The 25,159-nt window shown below is 43.5% G+C and overlaps 1 protein-coding gene across 4 annotated transcripts in view; it reads left to right on the top strand.

Moving 5' to 3' along the window:
* ADTRP (androgen dependent TFPI regulating protein) overlaps positions 1-25,159 on the top strand; it is a 71,340-nt gene that overhangs the window by 5,917 nt on the left and 40,264 nt on the right. For 3 of the 4 annotated variants that reach the window (XM_031666911.1, XM_009204447.4, XM_003897061.5), the window contains exons 3-4: positions 10,312-10,446; positions 12,345-12,446. In XM_031666911.1, coding sequence (XP_031522771.1) covers positions 10,312-10,446; positions 12,345-12,446 — 237 coding nt within the window. Of the gene's footprint in view, positions 1-8,613; positions 8,668-10,311; positions 10,447-12,344; positions 12,447-25,159 lie in introns of all 4 variants that reach the window. The other variant, XM_031666912.1, reaches the window with a different exon arrangement.

Below are 25,159 nucleotides of genomic sequence, written 5' to 3'. Positions count from 1 at the left end.
TCTCATCTTGGAGCTCTTTTCAGATGTGCTCAAAATTGGGGACCATGCTAATGGTTTCACCGTGGGATTAACCACAAATGCAGGAGGCATTTTGAACTTTGCTTGGGGAAGTCTGTGAAGAGAAGGCAGAGTGGCGTATGTTGTGTAGGAAGTGTAATTTCCAATGAAGGAATAATGCCATTTTACAGCACACACAGACTAACAGATTTATCTAAGAAAAGCAAACACATTTTGCCATGTTCAGCTCCCACCTCAATTTTTTATAGGTTCAGGCTCCATCTTAAAGGACAAATCACCCAACCGAATGGCAAATACACATTTTCAACTATTTAAAAACCAAGCTTATGACTTAATCCTTTCTTGTCTTCCTAACCCGGCTGACTGCATTCTGATGAAGTGTGAATGAATGGGAGAAAAGCGGATTACGAAAAATATTTGAGGAATAGGAAAAAAAAAAATACTTTTAAAGTTAAAAACTAAGAATGGGGAATCATTTGGGGATGTGAATTAATATTTGAGGTTTTTGACTAAAATCTTGGGTGCCACATAAACATCTGTTTTCAGAATCATAATCCTCATTTGACAAGCAGAGAATGTATGTGATCAGAAACTGTGACACTCTGAAATGCTAAGGAGGTGGAAGTGGAGAGAGTTAAAATCAAAGAGGCCCGAAGGGGCTGCTTCCTCCTCACTGGTTGGTTAGTGGCCTCTTGATTTTGGCCTGAAAAATTGGAACCCTGAACACAGCTCTAGTGTGTTTGAAAATTTCAAGGTGACTGCCTGTTTCAATCATGGAATTTTATGGAAAAAAAAAAAAAAAAAAACAGAAACAAAACAAAAAATGTTTTTTGTAGAACTAGGAATACCACAGTAAACAACAACAATAACCAAAAAACCACACACACACCCTTAAGTTCTGTGTCTCTATTGGCTTTCTGTGAAAAACAGTCAACTAGAAGAGACACGTGTCTGTAGTCAGGACTGACTTTCTAATCAAATCCAATTCCAGTATGAATGTCCTGCCTCACACTATGTGCGGCTAAGAATAGATTTATCACCGCACTCATTAACCAGCTCCCTTACTTCTTTGTATGCACACACACACACACATACACAACTGATACTGACTTTTTTTTTGGTTTTGTTTTTTTAAGATGGAGTCTTGCTCTGTCACCCAGGCTGGAGTGCAGTGATGCAATCTTGGCTCACTGCAAGCTCCGCCTCCCGGGTTCACGCCATTCTCCTGCCTTAGCCTCCCAAGTAGCTGAGACTACAGGCGCCGGCCACCACGCCTAGCTAATTTTTTTTTTTTTTTTTTTTTTAAAGTAGAGACGGGGTTTCACCGTGTTAGCCAGGATGGTCTTGATCTCCTGACCTCATGATCCACCCTGCCTCGGCCTCCCAAAGTGATGGGATTACAGGTTTGAACCACCACGCCCGGCCTGATCCTGACTTTTTAATTCTAGCTCACCTACATTTCCAAGAGCCCTCATTTTCCAAGAGTGAGAAAAGTCTCTTATCTTGTCAATGATACTGTCATTTCCTAGTGTTAATCCCAATGTTGCTTCCCTAATTGATCTGCTACCAAATCCTATTAGTTTCTCCTTTTACTAAGTTCATCCTTTCTTCTTCAACCTTACTGTCTCTCTCATTCCAGGCTCATATTAAGCCTACCTGGATGACCATATCATCTCTTTACTGTCCTTTCACGGTCCAATCCAGCCACTCAGATTCCAAATTAATCTTCTCAAAGCACTGGTTTTGGTTTGTTTTTTATACCATGACCTGGATCGAAGCGTGTGGTCTGCTGCTCAGGAAACCACAGTGGCTCCCTCCTGCCTCGTGGACCCAATGTCAAACTCCCATTCAAGGGCTCACCTGCCCAACCAGCCTTCAGGTTCCCTCTCCCTGGGAGGCTGGTCTCTTCTGCAGTAGGGACTGCATCTCACTAGTATTGGTCCCTGGGCTTCCTGCTGTCATTTCTCTGCCCAGTGTTCTCTCTATCCTTAGAAGAGAGGCCTACTTACCCCTCTTCACCACATTGCTTCTTTCATAGAACATTGGGAATCACATATACTCCCCCCAAATCTTTGCTGACCAACTCCAGCCCAAATTTCCTTTTCCTTTCTCTGATTGTCACAGCATCTCTCAGTCTCTGCTGATTTCTGTACAGTATTGTTTTCTAATTCCCTCTCTCCCTGCCATGTGAGTCTTAACATTCCAATCAAACTTTGGCTCCAAAACAGAAGTTTTTTTCTCCTAGGTCCTTGCCAACCCTAAGTGTCTGTATTTCTACCTTGAATTCAGCACAGTGACTGGCACAGGATACCCACATATTATAAAGGTGCAACTTGGTACGTTGACGTGACCTCAGCCTTTCTGCATCGTCGAGCAGTCCCTCTCTTCTGGTATTTTCTGGCCCTCATAAATAAGCGGAGAGGGGCTTACCTGTGGTGATTTTCTTTCTGAGCTCCGTTAGGAGTCATCTTGAAAGTGCGACCTAATGAAATGCTTCCCAACTGGTGAAGATGGGTTGAGTGTATTTCAGAGGATCCATTTAATGTAGATTTCAAATATGTTGCTTAAGGTGAAATATTGGACCTGAAAATGTCTGGCTCTCGAGATCTCAAGGGCTGATTAATGGTTGTGTTTCCTAAGGATTAATTAGTGTTCATTCGTGACTAATTAATTGGTGGTTGTGTTTATTAAGTCATAAAGGTCTCACAACTTGCTCTCACATTCTTCTATTTATTTTACCTCAGCTTGGGGAAGTTAGTATCCAATCCTGCTTACCGGGAAATTTACACACCTCCTCGTAAACAGCTTGAATTTCTAATTGGCTGAGTATCAGTTGTGTCCCCTTCATAAGAGCAAAGCCCCCTTTGGTGCCAGCTGGCATTTTGAGCATTGCCCCAGTTCCCCTTGAAGCTATCCCAGGGGACTGGAAGGGGAGGCAGACAGGAGTTGCACTGAGCTACTCCCCTGGGGTTGGTGGTAGTAGCTAAGGTGCCTTTGGGAATTGGTCAGAGTGACCCATCTCTGACTAAGGTAGGAGAGGACAGATAGGAGTCTCTGCCTAATAAGGGAGTAACCGAACTCTGAAGGGGCCACTGATTATCTGCTGGGAGGGAGAGGTGATATTTCACAATGGTTACAATTGTGATCTCTGGGTGGTACCTCAGTCCTGCTGCTTACTGGCCCTGAGACCCTGGGCTAGGCACTTCTTTGTGTCTTTCATTTCCACATCTGTCAAACCGAAATAAAAATAGTACCTAACCATAGGGTAGCCATGGGGAAGAAATGATCTGACAGGTGGGAAGCACTCAGAATGGCATCAGCATGGTGTTAGGCGGTGGACAGAGGGGAGAGAACATGGGGAGGTGATGGTGAACTTCTCTGGGTAGAGAAAGTGATGTAGGGGGGTGACTTAGTAGAACATCAGTCTCCTCACTGAGCACCTAGGTTGGCAGGGAGTGGAGGCCAGCAGGAGTCATCCACCCCCTTCCCCTTCATAGCTCCTGTTTCTGCCTCCCCGAGCTGCATGCCCCGTCTTCCCAGCTGGAGAAGGCCACTGTCAAGCCACTGCCCTCCCTGTTGTAGCTGCCCACAGGCACCAGGCAGTCCTGGTGGTAGAGTCTGCAGGCTCCAGCAGCCAGCAGCCAGCCATGCAGAATGGGGAACCCCAGAGGCTGAGCGTGAGACCAAGGCAGTGCCATGGCTGTCCTCAAGCTGCTCAAGTTGGCTCAGCTCATCCAGTGCCTGAGTCCTCCACAAATGCTGTGTCCCTTGCTCTCTGTCCACTCCAGTTCCATCCAGGGACTGTCCCTAATCCCAAGGAATATGAACTAGGGGGTTTAGGGCAAGGCTCAGCAGCCACAACTTGGCTCATAGAATTCATTCACTTTAATAGGATTTCCTCTTTTTAAAGACAAACTTCCTTCTGAAACATTGTGAGAGGTGGGGCCACATAACTGGGATCTCCAGGGGAGATTCTGAGTGGGCCCCTCCCTCCCCACGCCCCCAACACCCCCTTCAACAACAGAAGCATGACCTTTCCCTCCCTTTTCATAAGTTGCCCAAGCCCCAGGCAGCTCCATCGTCATCACCCTCAACTTCTCATGATGACAACAGTGGCAATACCACATAGGTCCTTGGGGATGCTGGCCTAGGGCTGGGGGAACAGAGGACCTGGGAGGCCTCTATGGCTCTAAACTCCAAGGCAGCCTGTGAACAGTGAGAAGATGGGGTTGAATTTACAGTATGGCACGCACTTCAACACTTGGGGGACCAACCTTAAGAAATCTATGGCACTATTTATTTATTTATTTATTTATTTATTTATTTATTTATTTTTGAGACAGATTCTTACTCTGTTCCCCCAGGCTGGAGTGCAGTGGCGCAATCTCAGCTCACTGCAACCTCTGCCTCCCAGATTCAAGCAATTCTCTTGCCTCAGCCTCCCAAGTAGCTGGGACTACAGGCATGCGCCACCACGCCTGGCTAATTTTTTTTTTTTGTATTTTAGTAGAGATAGGGTTGCACCATGTTGGCCAGGCTGGTCTCGAACTCCTGACCTTGTGATCTGCCTGCCTTGGCCTCCCAAAGTGCTGGGATTACAGGTGTGAGTCACTGCGACCAGCCCCTATGGCACTCTTCAGCTCCATAGAGTCAAATACACTTAACTATTTCTGCCTCACAAAGATGCACTTCGATAGCTGAAAGGGTAAGGACTGATCAAACTATGTGATAGTCACCACCAGCACCCAAAATAAAGCAGCTATAAGTTATTGAGCAACTGTGACAGCATTTTGGTAGGTTCTTTGGACACAGTATAGAGATGAGTGATTGAAGGCCTGGCTTCTGAAGCCAGAACACTGGCTGTGCTCACATGCTGTGTGATTTTGAGTGAGTTGCCTAACTTCTCTGTGCCTCAGTTTTCTCATGTGTAGTGGATACTCTGATAAGGCACCCAGATCCTCATACCTCCCCAGCACTGAGATACTCAGTCCCCAGCTCTCAGAAGGAGTGTTCGCTGCCGATGGTGCAAAGCTGAGATCCCCTCCCAGAATTGCCCTCAGCAGAAAGGAGCTGCCTTGACCAAGTTTTAGGCCCCTCCCTGGGGTTGCTGCCTGCGATAACTGGCATCCAATATGGGATGCAAAGGCCGCACTCCAGGACAGCTCTGAAGGAGAAACTCAGCTCAGAGCTTCTCAAGGAATCAGCTGATTCCACGCAACTGCACAGCACTTAGCCTCCCCACTTCAATCCTGCTCCCTTTTTCTCTCTCGTAGATGTCCGAGAGCATTCCCCGGTGAACATCCTGCAGGCACATCTCAGAATCTCCGATTGTTTCCCACGGAACCTGACCTGCATCATGTAAAATACCAAACATACAGAAAAGGTTTCTCTCTCTCCTCTTCCTCCTCCTTCTCCTTCTCGATCATCTTCTTCCACTTCTTCTTTTCCTAATTCCAGAGAAAGACATTAACACAGAACTTTCCCAGGCCTGTATTATGTTCTGGTACCTAACCGACAATTTCTGGTACCTAACTGACATTCCGTGAATGGTACGTGAATGTCTGGTACCTAACTGACATTCCGTCGGTTGAATGAGTGAAGGACCAGAACATGGTTCTAACAGGCATGAGCCCGTTTCTAGGGAGGCCATCCCATCATGAAGGTATTTTATCCCACCGCCACCCGACTGCTGTACTGACGCCCACTGTCCTCAGCTATGAAACACTAGCCAAGCATTCTGGTACTTCTTTCCAACTTGTCCCTCTATGCTCTTGGTCTCATTTTTCTCTTCATGATTCCCAACTGTGTTCTGCACATTCTTTCTCCTCCTGTGTTCTTTATTTCATCCTTTAATCTCAGTTTCTTAAGTTAAATGTGCATGAATGATGATGGAAATAGTATATTCCATACGAATACAGATATACTTGGCAAAGTACCTGCTCCAAACACAACCACCGCCATTATATAAAGGGCTCATCGCAGCCCCCAATTGCTGTTTTCTTCTGGTGTAATCTCCCACTGCAAATTCTTGCGTCATTTCAAAGGAGAGAAATAAGAAAGTCCCGCCTGGCTGAGTCAGGCACAGTCCTGAGTTCAGTGTTGGATTACCTGACTCATCCAATAAGACTTGTAATGTCTTGCTTAGGAAACTTGTGGAATCTCCCTCCCTGGAATTACTTTTTAAATAGAAGAAATTCTCATTTCCTAAGGTAGGTTAAAGAGAGGAGGCTCTGGCTTAAAGGCAAGAGAATAAGCTTGATGACTTAGAAAGGCTAAGCTTCCACAATTTGAAGATTTTTGTGGGTTTGTGAAGACACATGAATGTAAAAACTAAATATCCTTTAACTGCAGTTTTTTGAATTGCATTAGTATTGAAAAGTGTCAATTCAGCTTTGTCGCAGGTGTTAGTTTGTCAGCCAGCAACAGAAACAAAAGACAGCTAACGAACTCAGAGCAGCAGCATTTCAGGAAAAGGCACAGAACACGCAGTGGGAACGGAATTAGGGAAGAACCAGGAGAAAGGATAAATCAGGGAGCAGCAGCTCTGAAATAAACTTTGACTAAGTAGATGCCGTTGCGTCTGGGCTTTTCTGGGTGCCAAAATAGTTGCGAAATGTAAATGATAGTAATTTTGTTGTAAGAGTCTTAAAAGAAGGCCAGTTGTGGCGGTCATATTTTAATGCTACTGTATAGTTTCCTAGGGCTGCCATAACAAAGTACCACGGACTGGGCTTACACAACAGAAATTGATTTTCTCATAGTTCTGGAGGCTGGAATTTGGAGATGTGGGGAAGGTCGGTTTCTCCTGAGGCCTCTGTCCTTGGCTTGCAGATGGCCACCTTCTCCTTGTGTCCTCACGTGGTCTTCCCTCTGCGTGTGTCCGTAGTCCTCACCTCCTTTTCTGATAAGGACACCAGTCATAGTGAATTAGGGTGCGCCATCATGACCTCATTTTAACTTCATCACCGCTTTAATACAGTCATATTCTGAGGCCCTAGAGGTCGGGATTTCGACATATGAATTTGGTGGTGGGTGGTGGGGGACGTAACTCAGCCCGTAATGGCTAACATTGCCTCCCCTGATCGCTCCGTCTGTCATTGTGAGTCAAACTCATCCTGAGTTTTATAAACATTGCATCGTCCTTGGAGAATGAGCAGACCATTCTGGTGGGATGGGCTGAGGCACACCTGTCCCTGCTGCCCTCCTGGAAGCCTCCCCGTGGAGCTCCTGGCCTCTCACTCTCCGTGTGCCCCAGCTGCTCCTTGAGGCCCCTTCACACCCCAGCTCTTGCAGATTTCTTTTCCTTGGCAGCTCCCTAGCGCCTCCTTCTGAGCCCCCACACGGGGGTTCCACACACTTCTCGTGAATTCAGACAAAGATGCCTCAATGTCGAGTAAGCTCGATGGCGACAGGGCAGCATGGCACACACCGTGGGCATCCAGAGACGCCCGTGTGCCATATGCCTTTGTGAGTTGGGGTGGAGAGGGGATTGGCAAGTTGGAGGTGGGAAGCAAGTTTTTATTGATGGAGAAGGCCCAGAGGAGCTGAGTAATGCGTTCTTTCCCCCAATCCGATTTCCACATCCTGTGACTGGGAGAGGCAGGAGAAAGTCAGGAGGAGCTTGACTCATGATGACTCTAGGAAGCTCCAGCCTGAGGAAAGCGGGTCACATGGACTTCACACGCCGGGCGGAGGCGGCCTCTCCCCAGAGAGGGCAGACCTGGCCCAGGCTCAGGACAGGATTAATTGCCCTGCTGATAGAACAGCGCAGGCCTCTTCCCCTGGGCCCAAGCCCATGCCTGCTCTTCCTAACTACGGCAGCGGCCTGGCCTGCTGCGACCTGAGCAGCTGGAAGTGAAACCAGGGTGAGGTGAGGCTACTGGTGGGGGAGGGAGAGAGGAGGGAGCTTCTCCCAACTCCCTGTGCAAGTGACTGCACATCCAAATTCTGCAGCCCTGAGGGTGTGAATGTGAAAATCACCAGCAATAATGAGAAGTATTAGGGTGGCAACCTCTTCATGCCATTTAAAGCTGTTGCCCCACCCCTCCCTGAGACACCCTCTTCAGGTTCGAAACCTCCTCCACCCCAGGGCCCATGATTTCCTATCTTCTTGCTCTTCTACCCCCTGGTCATTCTTTAGTACCTTCGTGTCCCCTTCTCCTCCTGTCCCTTAGACAAGGACCTTGCCCTGCTGTTTGCTGCCTACTTTTCTGTTCTCCCCTCTCTCCTGTCTCCCTTTCCTGCAATCTTGTTCCACAGAAGGGCTCAACAGCCTGCATCTCCCCAGCCCCGCCTCTCTTGAGACTGCAGGGTCTGAATTTCCAAACGGAAGTTCCTCCAGGCAGGTGGTTCTCAGCCTCAGCCGCCCGTGATTAGAATCACCTGGGAGGATTTTAAAAATCCCAACGCCTAGGCCCTAGCCCCAGCCTGATTAAATTAGAATCTCTGGGGGTGGGAATCAGGCCTCGGTGTTTTGTGAAGTTGTCTTTCATTCTCCCACCTGGAGATAATTGTCTCTCTTCTGACCTCCCACAATGCTTTATCTGAACTATGCTCAGAAACCTGATAATTTTTTTTTATTTTTTAAAAGTCTAGCTCAAGAGCAGGACTGCTGGGTTTGGTGTCTACCAGCCAGGAAGCTTTAGGCAGGTTTGTTTCCTCATTTGTAAAATGGTGGTGGGCGGGGGGTCTAATGATAGGACTTGGCTCATAAGGTCGTTATGAGAATTAAACACATAGCTCAGTGCCTGGCACATACCAAGTAATGAATAAAAGGCTGCTTCATGGTTTTGAGTAGTAAGATTTTTGAGTGCTAAACTTGTGTCTCATTCAATGGTTCTAGAACTTTAGCCTACGTAAAGATTAAATAATCTTTTTCAGTATTTAAAACCTGTATTTTATATTCTGTAAAGTGTGTCTTAATAAGGTTGGCCAAAAATTTCTTTTTTTTTTAACTTTTATTTTACATTCAAGGGTACATTTGCAGGTTTGTCATATAAGTATAGATTATTTTGTGACCCAGCTAATAAGCTTAATACCCAATAGGTAGTTTTTCAATTTTTCCCCTCATCCCCCCTGGATAAACAATCTTTAACAAGCTCTGGAGAAACTTATTAAAAAACAAACTCTTGGTCCCCATTTCCAGAGATCTTGACTCTGTAGTCTGGGATGGGATGGAGGTCCTGCATTTCTAACACGCTCCAGGGTGATGGGTGCAACTGGTCTGATCCACCTCCGTATCCTCTCCTACCCACCCCCTCAGCCCAGGAACAGCACGTGGCTGACTTTGCTAGGTCTTTCCGAGAGTCCAGAGCTCAGAGATTGTTCCCCAACAGCCACCTTGATCAATCACCAGCCCAGCATCCCAGGCTCTAGAACCTTCCTGACTTATACCCTAAAAGCAGAGTCCAGACTACCCCTCTATACCAGTCCAGGGCTTTTAAGGATTTGGATGGATTCTGTCAAAAGCCTAACTTAAACCCCTGCAAACTCTATATCTTCATGACCTACCAGTCCTTAAATGAGAAACCACAGAATTGTGCAAAGCGGTAAGAATGTACAAAATTTGCCTTCCATATCATATTACTTTCTTGAAAAATACCCTCCTTCTCTTTGTCCTGGCTTTGGGGACCACACAGCACTTAGTAACCCACCAGAGCTCATGGCTTGCTCTGTCCCCTTGGATGTAAATTGCTGCCGCGGCCAGATTGCCTTTGTGAGGCCTACAGGTGCCCTATTTAAGGAAGAAAGTGCACCGGCTCTTCTTCGGCTAAGCAAGGCACCATTTTGTGTGTTTTTTTTGGGAGAGCGCAGAGATTCATGGTGGTGCTCTTGACCTGTTTCCAGTTTCTCTAGTGAGATTTCAGCACCAGGCATTTTTCCTGTTTTTCTTTCCCAGGAAGACTCCGACTCTGTCCACCCTGTATCTGCCTCTTTGCCTTTGAGCTGTTTATTTGGTTCTTCCAACCTCTGTGCCCCCAAGATATCTATCTCCTTACGTTCCCCTTTTAGGCTGACTCTTTATTTTGTTTCCATGTTAGCTCAAGTCCATTACACTAAATACTGTACACATTATTATCCCCTAAACAAATTTACTCAATCAGTCTTAGCGAGCAGGGTCAGGACCCAATGAGCTGGAAGCCCAACCCTTGAATTGGCTCTCAACCCCAAAACAACTCAACAGCCACCCCGTCTCGAAGCCACATTACTCCCAGAGGGATGGAGTTTTCCATCAGTGAAGAAGGTATTAATTAAAGCAAATGAAAATGCCCTCATTTGTTGTAATGGATTTAGCTCTTGCAGACCGTTTTCTACGGGGTCACCTGCCTGGATGATGTGCTGAAAAGAATCAAAGGGAGAAAAGACATTAAGTTCCTAACTGCCTTCAGAGACCTGCTTTTCGCCACACTGGCTTTCCCTGTATCCACAGTAAGTTACAAAGATGTGTGCATAATCTAACAGACATGTACATATGGACAAAAGCTTCTCCTGGGCAGCCAAGCTGTTTGGGAGCTCATAATAGGAAACCACACCCACTGCATTTACAACAATGTCCTGTCTGGGGACTGCACCACATTGCCCAGTGTCTTTAGGAAATAGGGCACATTAGTGATCAGATTTATCACTAGCTTTTGTACCTCTGCAAAGGCTTGGTACAATGTCCTTATTGCTGTCTAATGGGGAAGTTTGAAAGACCTTTCTTAATCAAAATACAACTGAGACAACCTTGGTTCCATCAGGGTGATGGGAATGGAGAGCCCTAGGAGGGGAGATGACTAATTTTCCCCTTTTATACATCTTGTTTCACTTGCTACAATAAGCATATGTTACTTCTGCAAGTGGAAAACCATCAAGTAATTTTTTTTTTGAAAAAAGATATGAGACCTTCAAAGGTGGCACATGGAAAAGACAACCAAGGAGAGAAAGATAGCCTGGTATGGGGTACACAGTGGGTGCCTCATTGATGTTGCTGAGTGGATGGATGTCAGGAAGAAGTGAGACATATGCCAGGGACAGTAAGCTTGTATGCTGATGCTGTCCACATTTCTATGACACTGTTCATGTTTTCCATTCATTAGCTAGAATGGAAACAAACAGAGATCAGGCATGCCAGCTGCCCAGCAGGGCCTATAATTAGAAATGACTACCTTCTTCTACCTGTCCTGCTTCCTATAGTACGGAGACTTCAAACTTAAATGCAAAATGCAACTCTCCAAGCACTAATGAGTTCTCTGATAACACAGCACGGATACCTATTACTTTGCAGGATACCTCTACCTCTGCCCATGTAAAATCTTCTAATGACCAAGCTTTTTGGTTTTGGGGGGTTTTGTTTTGTTTTGAGACAGTCTCACTCTGTTGCTCAGACTGGAGTGCAGTGGTGTGATCTCGATTCACTGAAGCCTCAACCTCCCAGGCTCAAGCGATCCTCCTGTCTCACGTTCCCAAGTAGCTGGTACTACAGGTGTGTGCTATCATACCTGGCTACGTTTTTGTATTTTTGGTAGAGACATGGTTTTGCCATGTCGCCCAGGCTGATCTCGAACTCCTGAGTTCAAGTGATCTGCCCGCCTTGACCTCCCAAAGTGCTGGGATTACAGGCGTGAACCACCAAGTCTGGCTATAGTCAAGTTTTTAAAATCAACAATGAAGTCTGTTTACTTTGTTAAGGCTTAGAAATGGAGCCTTTGAAATGTCAGAAGATAGGAAGATCAGAAGTTTAATAGTTTTTAACTTCCTTATCTTTGCGTTGACTTTGTAGCATAGAGGATAGATGCTTTGACAAGAGAGTCAAGGAGTACAAGAGGAGATCAAATTCAAAGTTCTGAGCACCAGGGAGATCTAGCCCTCAGTCAACTAGCTTGTGCACTTTCCTGAGAACTTGGCACTTATGGTTCTCAGCCTTCCTGCTTCCCCTAGCCATGCCTATTTAGAGGGTGGACAAGGAACATGTATGACTCAAGCCACTCCATGTGCCTACTCTCAGCATTCCTGGTGAAAGTTTAGAAAAAGAAGTTATTGGTTAAAATAAATGACTAATGGTCTGGGAATCCTGTTTATTCATATCTTCTCTGCCTGCCACGATGACAAACAATTGATCTCTAACTCTCTGGCACATTGAGGAATCCCCAGAAAGAGCAGATATAGCAATGAAATGAAGGGAAGAATGCTTATTGTAGAATTTCTATAATGTATATGTTCTACATTCCTATCAGGTATATGTAAGATATCTTTAAAATGGTTATCTGTTTTTATTTAGCTGTGTTTCCTTGATTATCTTAGAAAGCCAAGCCTAATGATGCTATTTTTTTTGTTTTATTTTCCAGTTTGTATTTTTGGCATTCTGGATCCTCTTTCTCTACAATCGAGATCTCATTTACCCCAAGGTCCTAGATACTGTCATCCCAGCATGGCTGAATCATGCAATGGTGAGTGAGGGGAAGATTCAGTGAGCATAGAACACCAATAGCCTCTGTACTGAAAACTCCAAAGTGCCTTATTTATGTTTCCAAATGTCTCAATTCTCAGCATCCAATTCACCCTCTCTCTCCACCCCATCACTATTTATTTAAAGGGCATATTGAAGGTACAAAATGAACACAAGCCAGTGCTATAATTACAGTGAGTCTACTGAGAACACAGGAGATGTCCAGGCGAGAGTCTGCCATGTTGCTTAGGAAGTCATTGAAAAGACACACAGTTCTGAGAGGGCAGGCCTGAAAGAGAAGCGATTTCTGCAAATATGTCATAAACTTCCAATGTATGGATGAAATCAAGCAAGCTTTAAAAAAAAGCCCACCCCAACATCCAAAGAATATCTCATAGCTGAGCAGCAGTTACTTAAGTAACACGCTTTGTCATGATTCTGCATCACAAATGGGATTAGCATTTACATATTTCTAGGAATACATTTCCATTTGGTTTTTTATTCAGGCTTGTGTTTTAGAGAGGCTGAATAGTAAACAGAGCCTGTTCTTAGATTTTTAGGTCACTAGAACCTGAGTATCAGTAACAGGGACCCAGACAAGCAGGGTTGGCATGAGGTTGTCCAGGTCTGGGTTGGAGGAGGATAACTGAGTCATTGGCACAATGTGAACAAAGTAATTGTTCAAAGACCTAACTCAGCTTCTCAATACTTACAAATGTGTTTCCACATCAATCAGGAGATTATAAAAAGGTCTCAGATTCTGTAAAGCTAATGACATTTAAAAACCCAGGGGATAGCCGGGCGTGGTGGCGGGCGCCTGTAATCCCAGCTACTCAAGAGGCTGAGGCAGGAGAATTGCTTGAACCCGGGAGGCGAAGGTTGCAGTGAGCCGAGATCACACTATTGCACTTCAGCCTGGGCGACAAGAGCGAAACTCCACCCCCCCGCCCCCCCCCCAAAAAAAAAACAGAAACAAACAAAAAAAACAGGAGAAAGGCACAAGGAAGTGGCATGTCAAGACTCCTCAAAGATTCACTCACAGACTTTCTTCTACCCTCACTCTTGCCCACCTTTCCATGGTCTTAAAACTCACAAGATGACCAACTCAGAAAAACAATTCAGTCCACTAACACTGCCCCTGCCACGAGCCCTGGTCTCCAGAAAAAAACTAATTTCAGCCTAAATTTTGTGCTCAGTGAGTTATTGATGATTGACTGACTAATAGACTACAGCTCTGAACTCTTTCAGAATTTAGGACCAGAACTGCGTTAACTAAGTCTGACCTCTCAGGAACCCTCCTCCTCTCAACTTTTTCTTGTCAAACTCTTCACCTTCCCAGTTTCCCATGAATGTTAATCTGAAACACTGATGTCGTGAATATTCCTGCCCTTTTTTTTTTTTTTTTTTTAATAAGAAATGGTACTTTATATTGTACAAAGCATGTTTCTCAGCTATGGGCTCATTTAATTCACACAGCCTTCTTTAGAGAACTACTATAATCCTGATTTTTACAAATAAAAAAATAAAATAAAAGCTCGGACAGGATAAGTAATGTGCGTGAGGCCACTGAATTCATAGGAAGCACAGCTAGGATGGAAATCTGAGGCTAATGCACCCTTTGTTGCCTTTTGCTACACTAAGTCCAGAACTTGTGATTCGATTTGGTTTTGTTTCATAATTCACCAGGCAGTCAAAAGGACCTCGCTTTGCTTGATCAGTATAGCAAAGTGTGAATTCTTACTTTAAAAAAAAAAAAAATCCCGAATCCTCATCTGTATGCTACTAAGCCAAAATTCTAAGAAAATGAAGGGATTTGAAACTACTGGCTGAGCTAGCTGTTACTAAAATAATAAAAAGGCAGAATCTTGTAAGTATCTTTTCTGTGGGGCCAAATGCACCTGTCAAACACCTTCTCAAGGTTTGTGTGCTTATCTTGTAGTTTTTTTTTCATAATGACTACCATCTCCCCCCCAACACTTTAGGGTTGATAGAAAGTTGGATTTCTTTCAAATAGTTATGATGATGGTGCCCAATATTTGTGACCTTGCTAAGTAAACAGCCATATGGATTTGTGATAATTTTGGAAGCAGAGGGCTGGATAACATACATCACATCCATGAGCTAATTAGCAAGGCAAATACTGTGCAACAGAGATCCTTACATATTTTTGTGCCTCACAAGCTGAGGGGTGCTATGGACCTTATCCTTTGCCCTTTGGTCATTCAAGTAACCTGAATCCCTCAGAGAAAAGGAGCAAGGGTCAAAGGAAGTGGAACAATGGTGACAAGCAGAGAAGAGGAGGAGGAAGCTACCCTAGGTCATGTACAGACCTTTCTGTGTTTCTCTTAATTTGATTGAAGAAACTCTCAACAGATCCATCTCTAGGAAAAATGTTGGTATCAGCAAAACTGGCCTTGGGTGTCCCTAACGCAGTCATCCCCAAACTTCCTGCCTTCTTTTGACATCTGCTCCAAATTTAGTGTCCTAATAACTATATCTCATCTCTGTCTTCTAGACTGTGTTCCTTGTTCTGGACATTTTCTGTCCTCACTATTAAATCTTCTTGGCCTATTGCCTCAAGGAATGTTCTCTGCCAAGTTCTTAAATACTAGTGTGAACTCATGGTAGAAATGGCTGCTACTATGTCAGTTTGTTAACACTTCCCACATTTTGCCAGTGCCTGTCCATGATGGCCCAAAGGAAGGAATACAATTCTGGGAAATCGCCACTATGGCAGCCAGAGTAATGATGGGCAGTCCGGCTGGACATTTGGTACTAAGTGCTTCTGCGTGGGGCTGGCCCTGTTCCCTGTATGGCTCCTTTTTCCTTTCCACAGTAGAACAATTGCCTTCCATCACCAGCGCCATGCGGTCCTGAAAGCTTCTTTCATTTCTCAACACTCCCTATGTTTGCTATTTTAGCCTTAGCTTTGGAATATTTTCCCCATTGCCGTTTATGATGCTGCCCCAGTTGTTATGAGTAGTATCTGTCAAAGTAAGAAATACCACTCTCCCCTTGGACACCGTGTGGTTGTAGGACCTTCATAAGTAATCAAGTCTTTGGACCGCTCCCAGCTCAACCCTTGTAGCTCATTGGAAACTTGTCATTGCAGCAGGACTATTCTAAGCGGATTGTGTCTCTAACAGACATTTTCCTGCCCTTGTTGTGTATTCAGACTAAATAGAAACATCAGTGAGATATTTGCATCCACCGTGGACAGGGCACCTTAATTAAAGTAGATCAATCTGACTGTTTTAGTGCTAAACAGTTCTCCAATCTTCATAAAACAAGAGAAAGAACAGCAAAGTATTCCTTCAGGTTTTGCCAGGAAAATATTAACTCCTCAGGTCTTATCTAAATGCCTACTAAAGGTAGAATCAGAGCAGACAGATTTAAATAGCAGTAAGCGGACTCCCAGTAACTGAGAAAATTATCAGATCCTAACCGGAGGGGAGCTGGGGGACTTATTTCTCTGGAAATCAACCTAAATTGTTCGGGTTGCCCCAAAGGAGAGGTGAAATAGATCAGAGAACTCCTCAGAGCCCCTTCTATCTTTGAAAATGGTACATGATTATTGAGAATGTGTGTGCAAACTTCAGTCAAGGACTGCATGAATATAAGGTATTCTCATGTAAAACTTGAGAACTCCCAGCCAAGATCCACTGGCTTATTCTCAATCCATGATCACAGAGTCCTAAAACTAAAAAAGTTTCATTGATGTTAATGGGGGTTTCAAAACAATCTGCTATTGAGAGACAGGACTTTCCCTGGCTCTTAAAATTGGAGAAAGTCCCAAATACAGCCACCTAGTTGTTTAATATGTTGTCATTTATTCACTTGAAAAAGAGTAGTTAAGCACCACTACCTGTGTGACACTGTGATTGACATTGAATGAGGGTTTTGACATCTGGCAGTCTTAAATCTGGTTGAGTCTAATGTACACACACAAAGTTGAAATACTGACTTAATGCTAATACAAGGCAGTGGCATAGGTGGTGTTATGCGGAGGGACATGGTTATTGCTGAAGGAAGAACATGGACAGGAGGGCTTCTGTGCCGCACGTGTCCTGGCCTGGCTGTAACTCATGAGCAAGGCATGGCTAGTTGGCCTGGATGGCCTTTGAGCCCTCTCCCAGGGATGTGCTGGGAAGTCAAAATGCCCAGGGAGTAAAACTTAAAATCTTCTACTTTCTTCCTCAGTCATAGCATGCAAGATGTTGTTATTAGCATTCAGACCCAAACACAGATTTTTCTCTGCCACCCATAAGCTTGGTGTGAAATTGTTGGGCTGCTAAGTAGGGGTGAGTAAGGTCAGCCACCCTTCATCCCAAGCATTGCAAACTCCTCCCACCCTTCCTGATTCCTCACCCTCAATTCAGCCCCAGCCCTGGGCATAGGTCACCCAGTCTGCATATCTTGGTCCAACTCAGTGGTTTTCAACCTTTATGGAAGAGGCTCCTCTGTGAACCTGAAGAGATCTATAGACTGTTTTTCCAGGAAAACACAAATACCCATAAAATTTTGTGTACAATTTTAGGAGGCTCATGAGCCCTCCAAATTCCATTTATGGGCCTCTTACCTAGAACACCTGACATAACTGAACGTACACTTGAAAAGAAGGCCCCCAGATGGTTTCCACTGCTGAGTTCAAATCAAAAAGACAAAATGAAGAATGATGCATTTGAAGAAAATCACTCGTACGTGCTTTGTGTTGTTGTGTCCTTATGTGGGTGACAAGAAAAACATCAAATATGGTCCCTAATCTTAAGAAATTTAAAAGAGATATTACATACCTAATCTAATATGCAATATAGCTAAGATGTATAATAATAAGCAAGACATTTGATTTTAACATAAGGAAGTGCTAAAAAGTATTTATCAGATGCCTGCTATGTACAAGGCCCTCTTCTAAGAGCTGAAGACGCAGCAATGAACAAGACCATCGAAAAGATCTGTCCTTGTGGACTATACACACATCCCAATGGGGAAGATAAGCAGTAAACACACAATAAATAAACAGGGTGAGAGAACAGAGCGGTGTATGAGTGGGTGTGTGTGTGGAAAAAAAGCAGGTTTAACAGGGTACAGGGAAATCATGGTGGCCAAGGGATGCCTCTATGATGAGCTGATATTTTAATAAAAATTTGGATAGAGTGAAGGAAACAGCCACAGGACATTCTGGCAGAAGAAAGGCTCAGGCAGGCAGAACAGCAAGTTTAAAAAGCCTCCAAGGAAATACTAGCATCTCTAAAAAACAAGAAGGCCAGCGTGGCTGGTTCAGAATGAGGAGGGAGGAGATGAGAGGGTGTAGCCAGGGTTCAGATTATGCCTCATGTGACTTGCAAGGAGTTGGCATTTTATTCTGAGTATGATAGAAAAAGTCACCTCTTCAGGGACGCCTTCTTTGTACCTCCCTAACATACATATATATACTTAATAATCCATATGGCAAAAAGAAAGATAGAAGATGTTTAGCCTAAGCCTCAGGGAAGGAATGTGGATACAGAGGCTAGGGAGGTGCAAGGATTATGAACAAGGAAATCAATTGTTCCATTTAGACATGTGAGTTTGAGACACCTATTAGATAATGATGTCAAGATGTGGAACAGGCAGCTGGGCATACTGCTCTAGCTTGGACATGTGTAGGGTAGCTTTCTGGGATGGTGACATACATCTGATTATCTTCCTTATGCAGATTGTTTTTAAAGTTAAATTTAATAAAATCACCTGGGGAGTAGTTATGGTTAGATAAGATATTCCAGGAGACTAAGTCTTGGAATACTCCAGCCTTCAGTGGTTGGGAGGAAAGGGAGACGGATTCAGCGAAGGACACCAAGAAGGGAGCTAGGATGAAAAACCCAATGCCGTGTAGTCTCCGGGAACTCAGTGTAAAAATATTTCAAGAAAGAGGAAGTATTTTATGTCCAAAGCTGCTGAGAGGTGAATATGATGACCTTGTAAGAGGACTCGAGTCAGACCTTTCCACTGGACTTGGCAATTTGGTACTTGCTGTGACCTGTTCAAGGGCAGTTTTGAGAGTGTGTGGGGAGAAGATAGAGCCTTGGTTATGCTCTGTCCTTATGGACTATATACACATCCCAGTGGGGAAGATAAGCAGTAAACACACAATAAATAAACAGGGTGAGAGAGCAGAGTGGTGTGCTTGTTGCTATTACAAATTAATGCAAATTTCATAGCTGAACACAGTACAAATGTGTTATCTTAACGTTTGGAGGTCAGAAGTTCAAAATGGGTTGTATGGGAGAAAATTCAGGTACTAGCAGAGTCGCATTCGTTCTAGAGTCTCTGGAGGAGACTCCGTTTCCTTACTTCTTCCAGGCAGACCACTTACCTTCCTTGGCTCATAGCTCTTTCCTCCTCCTTCAGAGCACATCACTCCAGCCTCTGCTTCCACCATCTTCATATCACCTTTTTTCTGCCTCTGCTGTTCCCACCTCCTTCTTATGAGGATCCCTGTGATTACAATGGGCCCATCCAGATAACTCAAGTTAGCCTCTTAATCTTAAAATCCTTAATTTAATTACATCTTCAATGTCTCTTTTGCCATGCAAGGTAACATATTAACATATTCACAGGTTCCAGGGATTAGGACGTAGACATCTTTGGGGACCATTATTCAGCCTCCTGTGCTATAAGATAACACCATTGAATACAAACCTAGGTCTCTGAATTATAACCCTTTCCACCCCAATTTCGAAAAGGCTGTCTTATACTAGGTATAGCAAAAGATTCCATTTGTTCTGTTGCATAAAAGTGGCAATAAATTATTTAAGCTCATGTAATAGTGACCTCTATTCTAAGTATTTTCTTTTTTAAAAAAAAAATGTTGTGCAGTTACATATATAATTTGATAGAGATTGTATGATACAGACACAAAGTGTAGTAACAGTAGAAAAGGTAAAGCTCAGAATGGCTGGTCAGAGAAGGAGATCAGATCTCAAAGGATATTGATAAGTAGTGATCAGTAGGATATTGATAAAGGTGACAGCACATTGCCAAATATTGACAATGTCACATCAGGTTTTTCCAAAAGGTTCTTCTCTTCCTCTTTCCTTCCACTTCCCCTCTCTGCCCCTGTTCCCTCAAAGAGAATTGCTGGCTAAATGTCAGTCTTCCAAGGGGCCCAACAAAGAGACTCTGCTTGGCATCTCGCTAGTGAACAGTAGGCCTCCCTTTGCAAATGTCAATGATATGAGTCACTACACCAGCCCCATCTCACTCCCTGCTGGGTGAGCAGGATTGCCCTTCCTCCGTACTGCCTAAAGAAATATTGGCCTCAATTACATTCTCTGCAACACTGGCCTAGAACATAAGCAGGGCAAGTGGATCAGAAGAAGAGAAGCAAGAGAGTAAGGGCTTTATTTACCTCAAGATGTGGGAGAACATGCTTTCTGAACTATCACAGAGCAGACTAATGGATCATGACCAGATGTTCCTTTTTGCAGCCAGAATCAATGCCCCACCTTGCCCCACCTTCTCAATGTACCAGCACCACCCGGAAGTGCTTCATGTCGGGTATTAAAAAGCCACTTTCTTTAGAGACCATGGAGAAAACCTGGAGACTGTGTGTTTCATGTAGCTACACATATGGGATTCTCGTTTTAAAGAGTGATGCTGCATCACTGCCAAAGCATTAACACAACAGCCAATATTCACTAAAATCTCATCATGTGCTGAGCACAGAGTGGGCACCATTTGGGCTAGCAGGGAATAAAAGACAATATTCCCATCATGAAAATAGTAAAAAGTCAAAGAATAAGCCACAAGGTGCTGTCAAAGAGTGCAGGATAAGGTCCAATGAATGCCATGAGCATACTTCTAAAGGGAAAGTCACTTCCCACTGTACAGGTTAGAACAGGTGATGAATGAGTTGGAGATTTGAGCTGGGGTGCAAAGGTTGGATAGAAAAGACAGCAAGTGATGTCCAAGTATGAGGAATAATGAGCCAAAGGAGAGAAATGTCTGAGCCCAAGGCAGGCTCAGGGCACCATGAGTAAGTAGATCAGCATATTTGTTTCCTAGGCTGCCATAACAAAGCGCCACAAATTGGGTGATTTAAATTAACAGAAATGTATTCTCACACAATTCTGGAGGCTAGATGTCCGAAACCAAGGTGCTGGCAGAGCCGTACTCTCTCAGAAGGCTCCAGAGGAGAATCTGCTGCATGCCTTCCTCAGTTTCTGGTGTTGCCAGCAGTCCTTGGCTTGTAGACACATCACTGCAGTCTCTGCCTTGTCATCACATGACGTTTTCCCTGTTTGTGTGTCTGTCTTTACCTCTCCCTCCTTGCAGATATGTGCCTCTTCTCCTCTTTTACAAGGATATCAGCCAGGTTGGTTTAAGGCCCCCTACTCCAGTATGACTTCATCTTAATTAATTACATTTGCATTTGTTTCCAAATAAGGTAACATTCTGAGATTCCAGGAATGACATGAATTTTGAGGACACTATTTAACTTAGTACAGTTAGTTTGGCAAGAACAAAGGTATCAAAGAGGGGAAAAGCAGGAGATTCGTGTGGAAAGAGACGTGGGGTCAGATGTTGAAGGGCATGAATGCTAAGGATTTTGTTTCTGTTCTGTAGGCAAAGGAAATTGATTGAAGGTTTTGAACTTGGAATAGTCTCTACCTTCAAGTGCTCATAATTAGATTAGAGAGTAAAAGATTGGGGCAATTTAAGAGATGTTGCCGTCATACAGGGTGGGTTAGCGTTGGAATCATTTCCATGATTTACTGAAAAAATCAAAAGCTCTCCCTGAATTTCAGACTCTACATTTCTTTTGTAGGGAAACACTGGAATTATACTGTATATTAGTTTTCCTTTATTCTTTTTTCCAGGTGAAAGAAGAAGAGAGTAAAAATATATTTCTAATACATTCTTAAAATGCCCATTTTGGTTCTGTTGTTTAGTACAACATTCACTGTCTTTGTAAATTGCTTGTAATCTATGTCAGTAGTGATCTGAGTCAGTGTTAGTTGCTATCAAATAGTGAGCTCTAATTCATCTTCCTTTGTGTTGTTTCCTGGAGACATAAATGTCAACCCAGAATCATAGAGCTGAAATGTCTCAATCTCTACAAACTGCTCACCTTACAGAAGAGGAAACTGAGGTTTGAGTAGTTTATTCAACTTTCCCAAGACCACAGAACTGATTAGTGATAGAAATGGGTCTAGAATATGATCCAAAGTCATAAACCTGTGTTTTCTCTAATACTCATGTATTTAATACATCCATTACTCAAGGCAAGTCCACTCCCCTAGTCAGAAAAAAATAAATTTCTTCCTCTGTAATCTTTGTATAAACACATATCCAGCATCTACTATCTGCATAGTTTTCCTTTACTCTATTCCTTAACTCATTGTTAATTAAACTTTTTTTTTGAGATAATTGTAGATTTACATGTAAGTGTAAGAAATCATAGCGGTCCTGTGTACTCTTTGCCCAGTTTCCCCCAGTGGTAACCTCTCAATGCATTTTTTAAATGACACTTTTCCAAGGTAGGGCCTATGAAATGTCTTTAAAATCACAATCTCAAAAGCAACTGTTTCACATCAAGTCACCCAACTGTGATTTTCCATCCCTTGTACCATTAAATTATTATTATTTATTATTATTATTTGAGACAGAGTCTCGCTTTGTCACCTAGGCTGGAGTGCAGTGGCATAATCACTCACTGCAGCCTTAGCCTCCCAAGTAACTGGACTTACAGGCACATGGCCACGCCACGCCTGGCTAATTTTTTGTATTTTATTAGAGATGGGGTTTCACCGTGTTGAACTCCTGAGCTCAAGTGATCCACCTGCCTCAGCCTCGCAAAGTGTTGGGATTACAGACGTGAGCCACTGTGTCCAGCCGCCTTGTACCATTAAATTCTAAAATGTGCTCTGGTCATATTCTAGACCAGGTCTACATGAGAAAGAGAAAACATGACTGGCAACAATGACCAGGAAATAGTATGGGGAAATAACTTCTCATGTGAGTCTAGGGAGAGTAGAGACACATAAATTAAGCCAATGTATGAATGTCTCCATGGCATCCTGAGAGAAAGGCCCTTGTTCAGAGCATTGCTGAACATGTACCAAAGCTCCCAAGCAGAAATAAAGTGGAATCATTAACCACACCTGTATATTTACTTGAGTATCAATTCAGGTTTTAGCACTACAGTGTTATTGATGGGTGGTTCCTTGTTTTGAAACAACTTTCTAGCCACCCTTTTTTAAAAAAATCATTCCATTAACTTCCTAACCTAGAGTAGGTTAGAATCTTTTCTGTCATTCACCTGGGAAACACTGAGACGTTGAATGCCTTAAATGCCACAGTGAAATCAGAAGCTAAACTGGGATTAGGAAGCAGAGGTACCTGCATAACCACCATAAAGCCATTTTGCCTCTCAAGAAATCTTAAGCTAAACAGAGGAAAGTCTAATAGTGAACACTTCCAGAGGACAACCAGTCCATTGGTGGTTTTCCATAGCTAGAACTGGGCACTCACTGTGTCTGCTTTCTTCATCTCTGGAGAGCAGGGACCAGGATGAAGAAAGCACGATTTTTTTTTCCCTCCTTTTAATCCCAATTCAGAGAACTTCCAAAGTATGCTCAAGAGTAGCATATTTTAAAAATTCCATTATTCAGTGATTTCCTATTATCAACATATCAACAGGCTGCTTTTTAAACACTAAAAAAAAAAAAAAAAAAAAAAATTCTAATTTCTCATTCAAGGTCAAAGGTTTTTAGTGACCAAAAAAGTATAGATGTCTTCTGAGAAGTTACTAGGAATTTTAGTAATTAAAATTATTCAGTGCCCTTGAGGGCTTGCTGGTGAGTCCCTCTCCTGTGTGAATCAACCAGTGCTCACTTCCATGGCAACCACGTGTAACACCCCAACGGGAAGAATGACTTGATGCTGGAGAATAACCAGGCTGGAGAAACTCATAACAGAAGATCCTAACTCTCTCTGAAACACTAAGAGCAAAAACTAAAAATCTAAGTGGAAGGAAAGAGCCAAACTCCCATGATCTCAAGACAGACATGAAACATCCCCGAGAGCAGCCTGCCGGGCGGATGAGAGCGCCTTCTCTGCCAGGTTAGAAGCGACACTCCTCTTCCTGATTAAATAGCCAGCACGGAGAAGGCCCTGTCATGCTTCTAGTTGCTTAATAACCCCAGAGGCAGACACACTGTAGGCTGTGGAGTTCCGTCCTTGCCTTGAATAGGGAGCTGCTGACAGGTTCTCAGCCAGCCCCCACACCTTGTTCCTAGTCTCATCATCTTCTCTGCCTACTAAGAAGCCGCTTGTGCCTAATTGGAAATTTGAATTTGTCCAGTTCCTCTGTCTTCCTCCCACCTCCAGGTCCTTGGATTACCAGTCAGTGGAATAATTCTGCAGGGCATTTCCTGGTAGTCTTCTTGATGTGATCATTACACTTGCCCATGTATTACACGTCTGTCACATGGATCCTTAGCTCTTAGATATTTCTCATCTTGAGTTTCTGAATTTTCAACTCTGCCCTTTATCTTTCTCTCCCAATCCAAGATCCAAGTCCATTTATATAGAAGGTCCTTGTTTTGCCATCTCCCTCCTCAATCTCATCAACTCTCACAACCTATCATCGGCCTGCTTACCCTGGCTTCATCCCCTTTCTGTCACTCTCATGCATTTGATGGATTTATCATTTCCTCTAAAACTTTACACTGGAGTAAAGCTAAAGAGGGGTGCGGGAATGAGGACAAGAAAGAGCTCTGTCTCTAGGAAGCTCATGCATGTTAAGCCATGTGAGAGACAGGGGCACCCGGCAGTATCTATCGAAGTGTGAGTAAAACGTCTGCTCAAATTTGAGATTCTGTTGATTCTCACTCAGATCACTGATCTCAGGAATTCTACGCTGAGTGCAGAGTGTGTACTTGCAAACTTTTAACAGTGGCTGACACCTAAAATGGCCCCAGATGCCATTTCAGAGCACCTTGATTAACTAAAAATCTCTAGGTGTGTTGGTGCATCCTGCCTCTACCTGCTCAGAGAACCAGCAATGGAATTATGATGGCATTGAAACAGAATTCAACCCTGATGATAACAGGCCTACTGATCAGGGGCAGTAGGATGTGGCCGTTGCTTGCAAATGCTGGTTTTGCTATCATCTTAAGATATGTGACTCGAAGAGACAATCATAAGATGAGATTTCCTTTTTTACCCATTTCATGCTTGACAATGAGTATTATTTTTTAGCAGTGATTGGCAGAAATAGTAAAATACTTAACCTATCTAATAGTATTTAATAAAGGTCTTTTGTCTCCAATTGGCACAGAGAGTTTAATTTAAGGCTTATATATGGGAACATTTTAATTAATATGCATACTCTTACTGACATATTTTAAAATAATACTTCACTAACCTAATGTCAGAGTCAGAAGCTTTAAAATATCATCAGGATCACAGAAATTGTAAGTCTGGCAAAAAAAAAAAAAAAAGGCACTTCAGAAATATTTGTTGAATATTTGACAACTGGAAGATTGAGTTGCATGTCCAATGAGAATGACCCTTAGATTTAGTGGCTTCTTTTTTTTTAGATGGCAACTTTTAGAGCACAATGCATATAATCTAATGATCTTCAGGTACAGGTCATCAGGAAATGGACCATCTCATAACTCAAATCCTATTCACAAATGCCCCTTCACATTTAAAAAATGTCTACTTGGG

Source organism: Papio anubis, chromosome 6 (assembly GCF_008728515.1).
Source record: "Papio anubis isolate 15944 chromosome 6, Panubis1.0, whole genome shotgun sequence".
Classification (NCBI taxonomy): domain Eukaryota; kingdom Metazoa; phylum Chordata; class Mammalia; order Primates; family Cercopithecidae; genus Papio; species Papio anubis.
The sequence above is the reverse complement of the archived record's forward strand: the minus strand, read 5'-3'. Positions and strand labels throughout refer to the sequence as shown.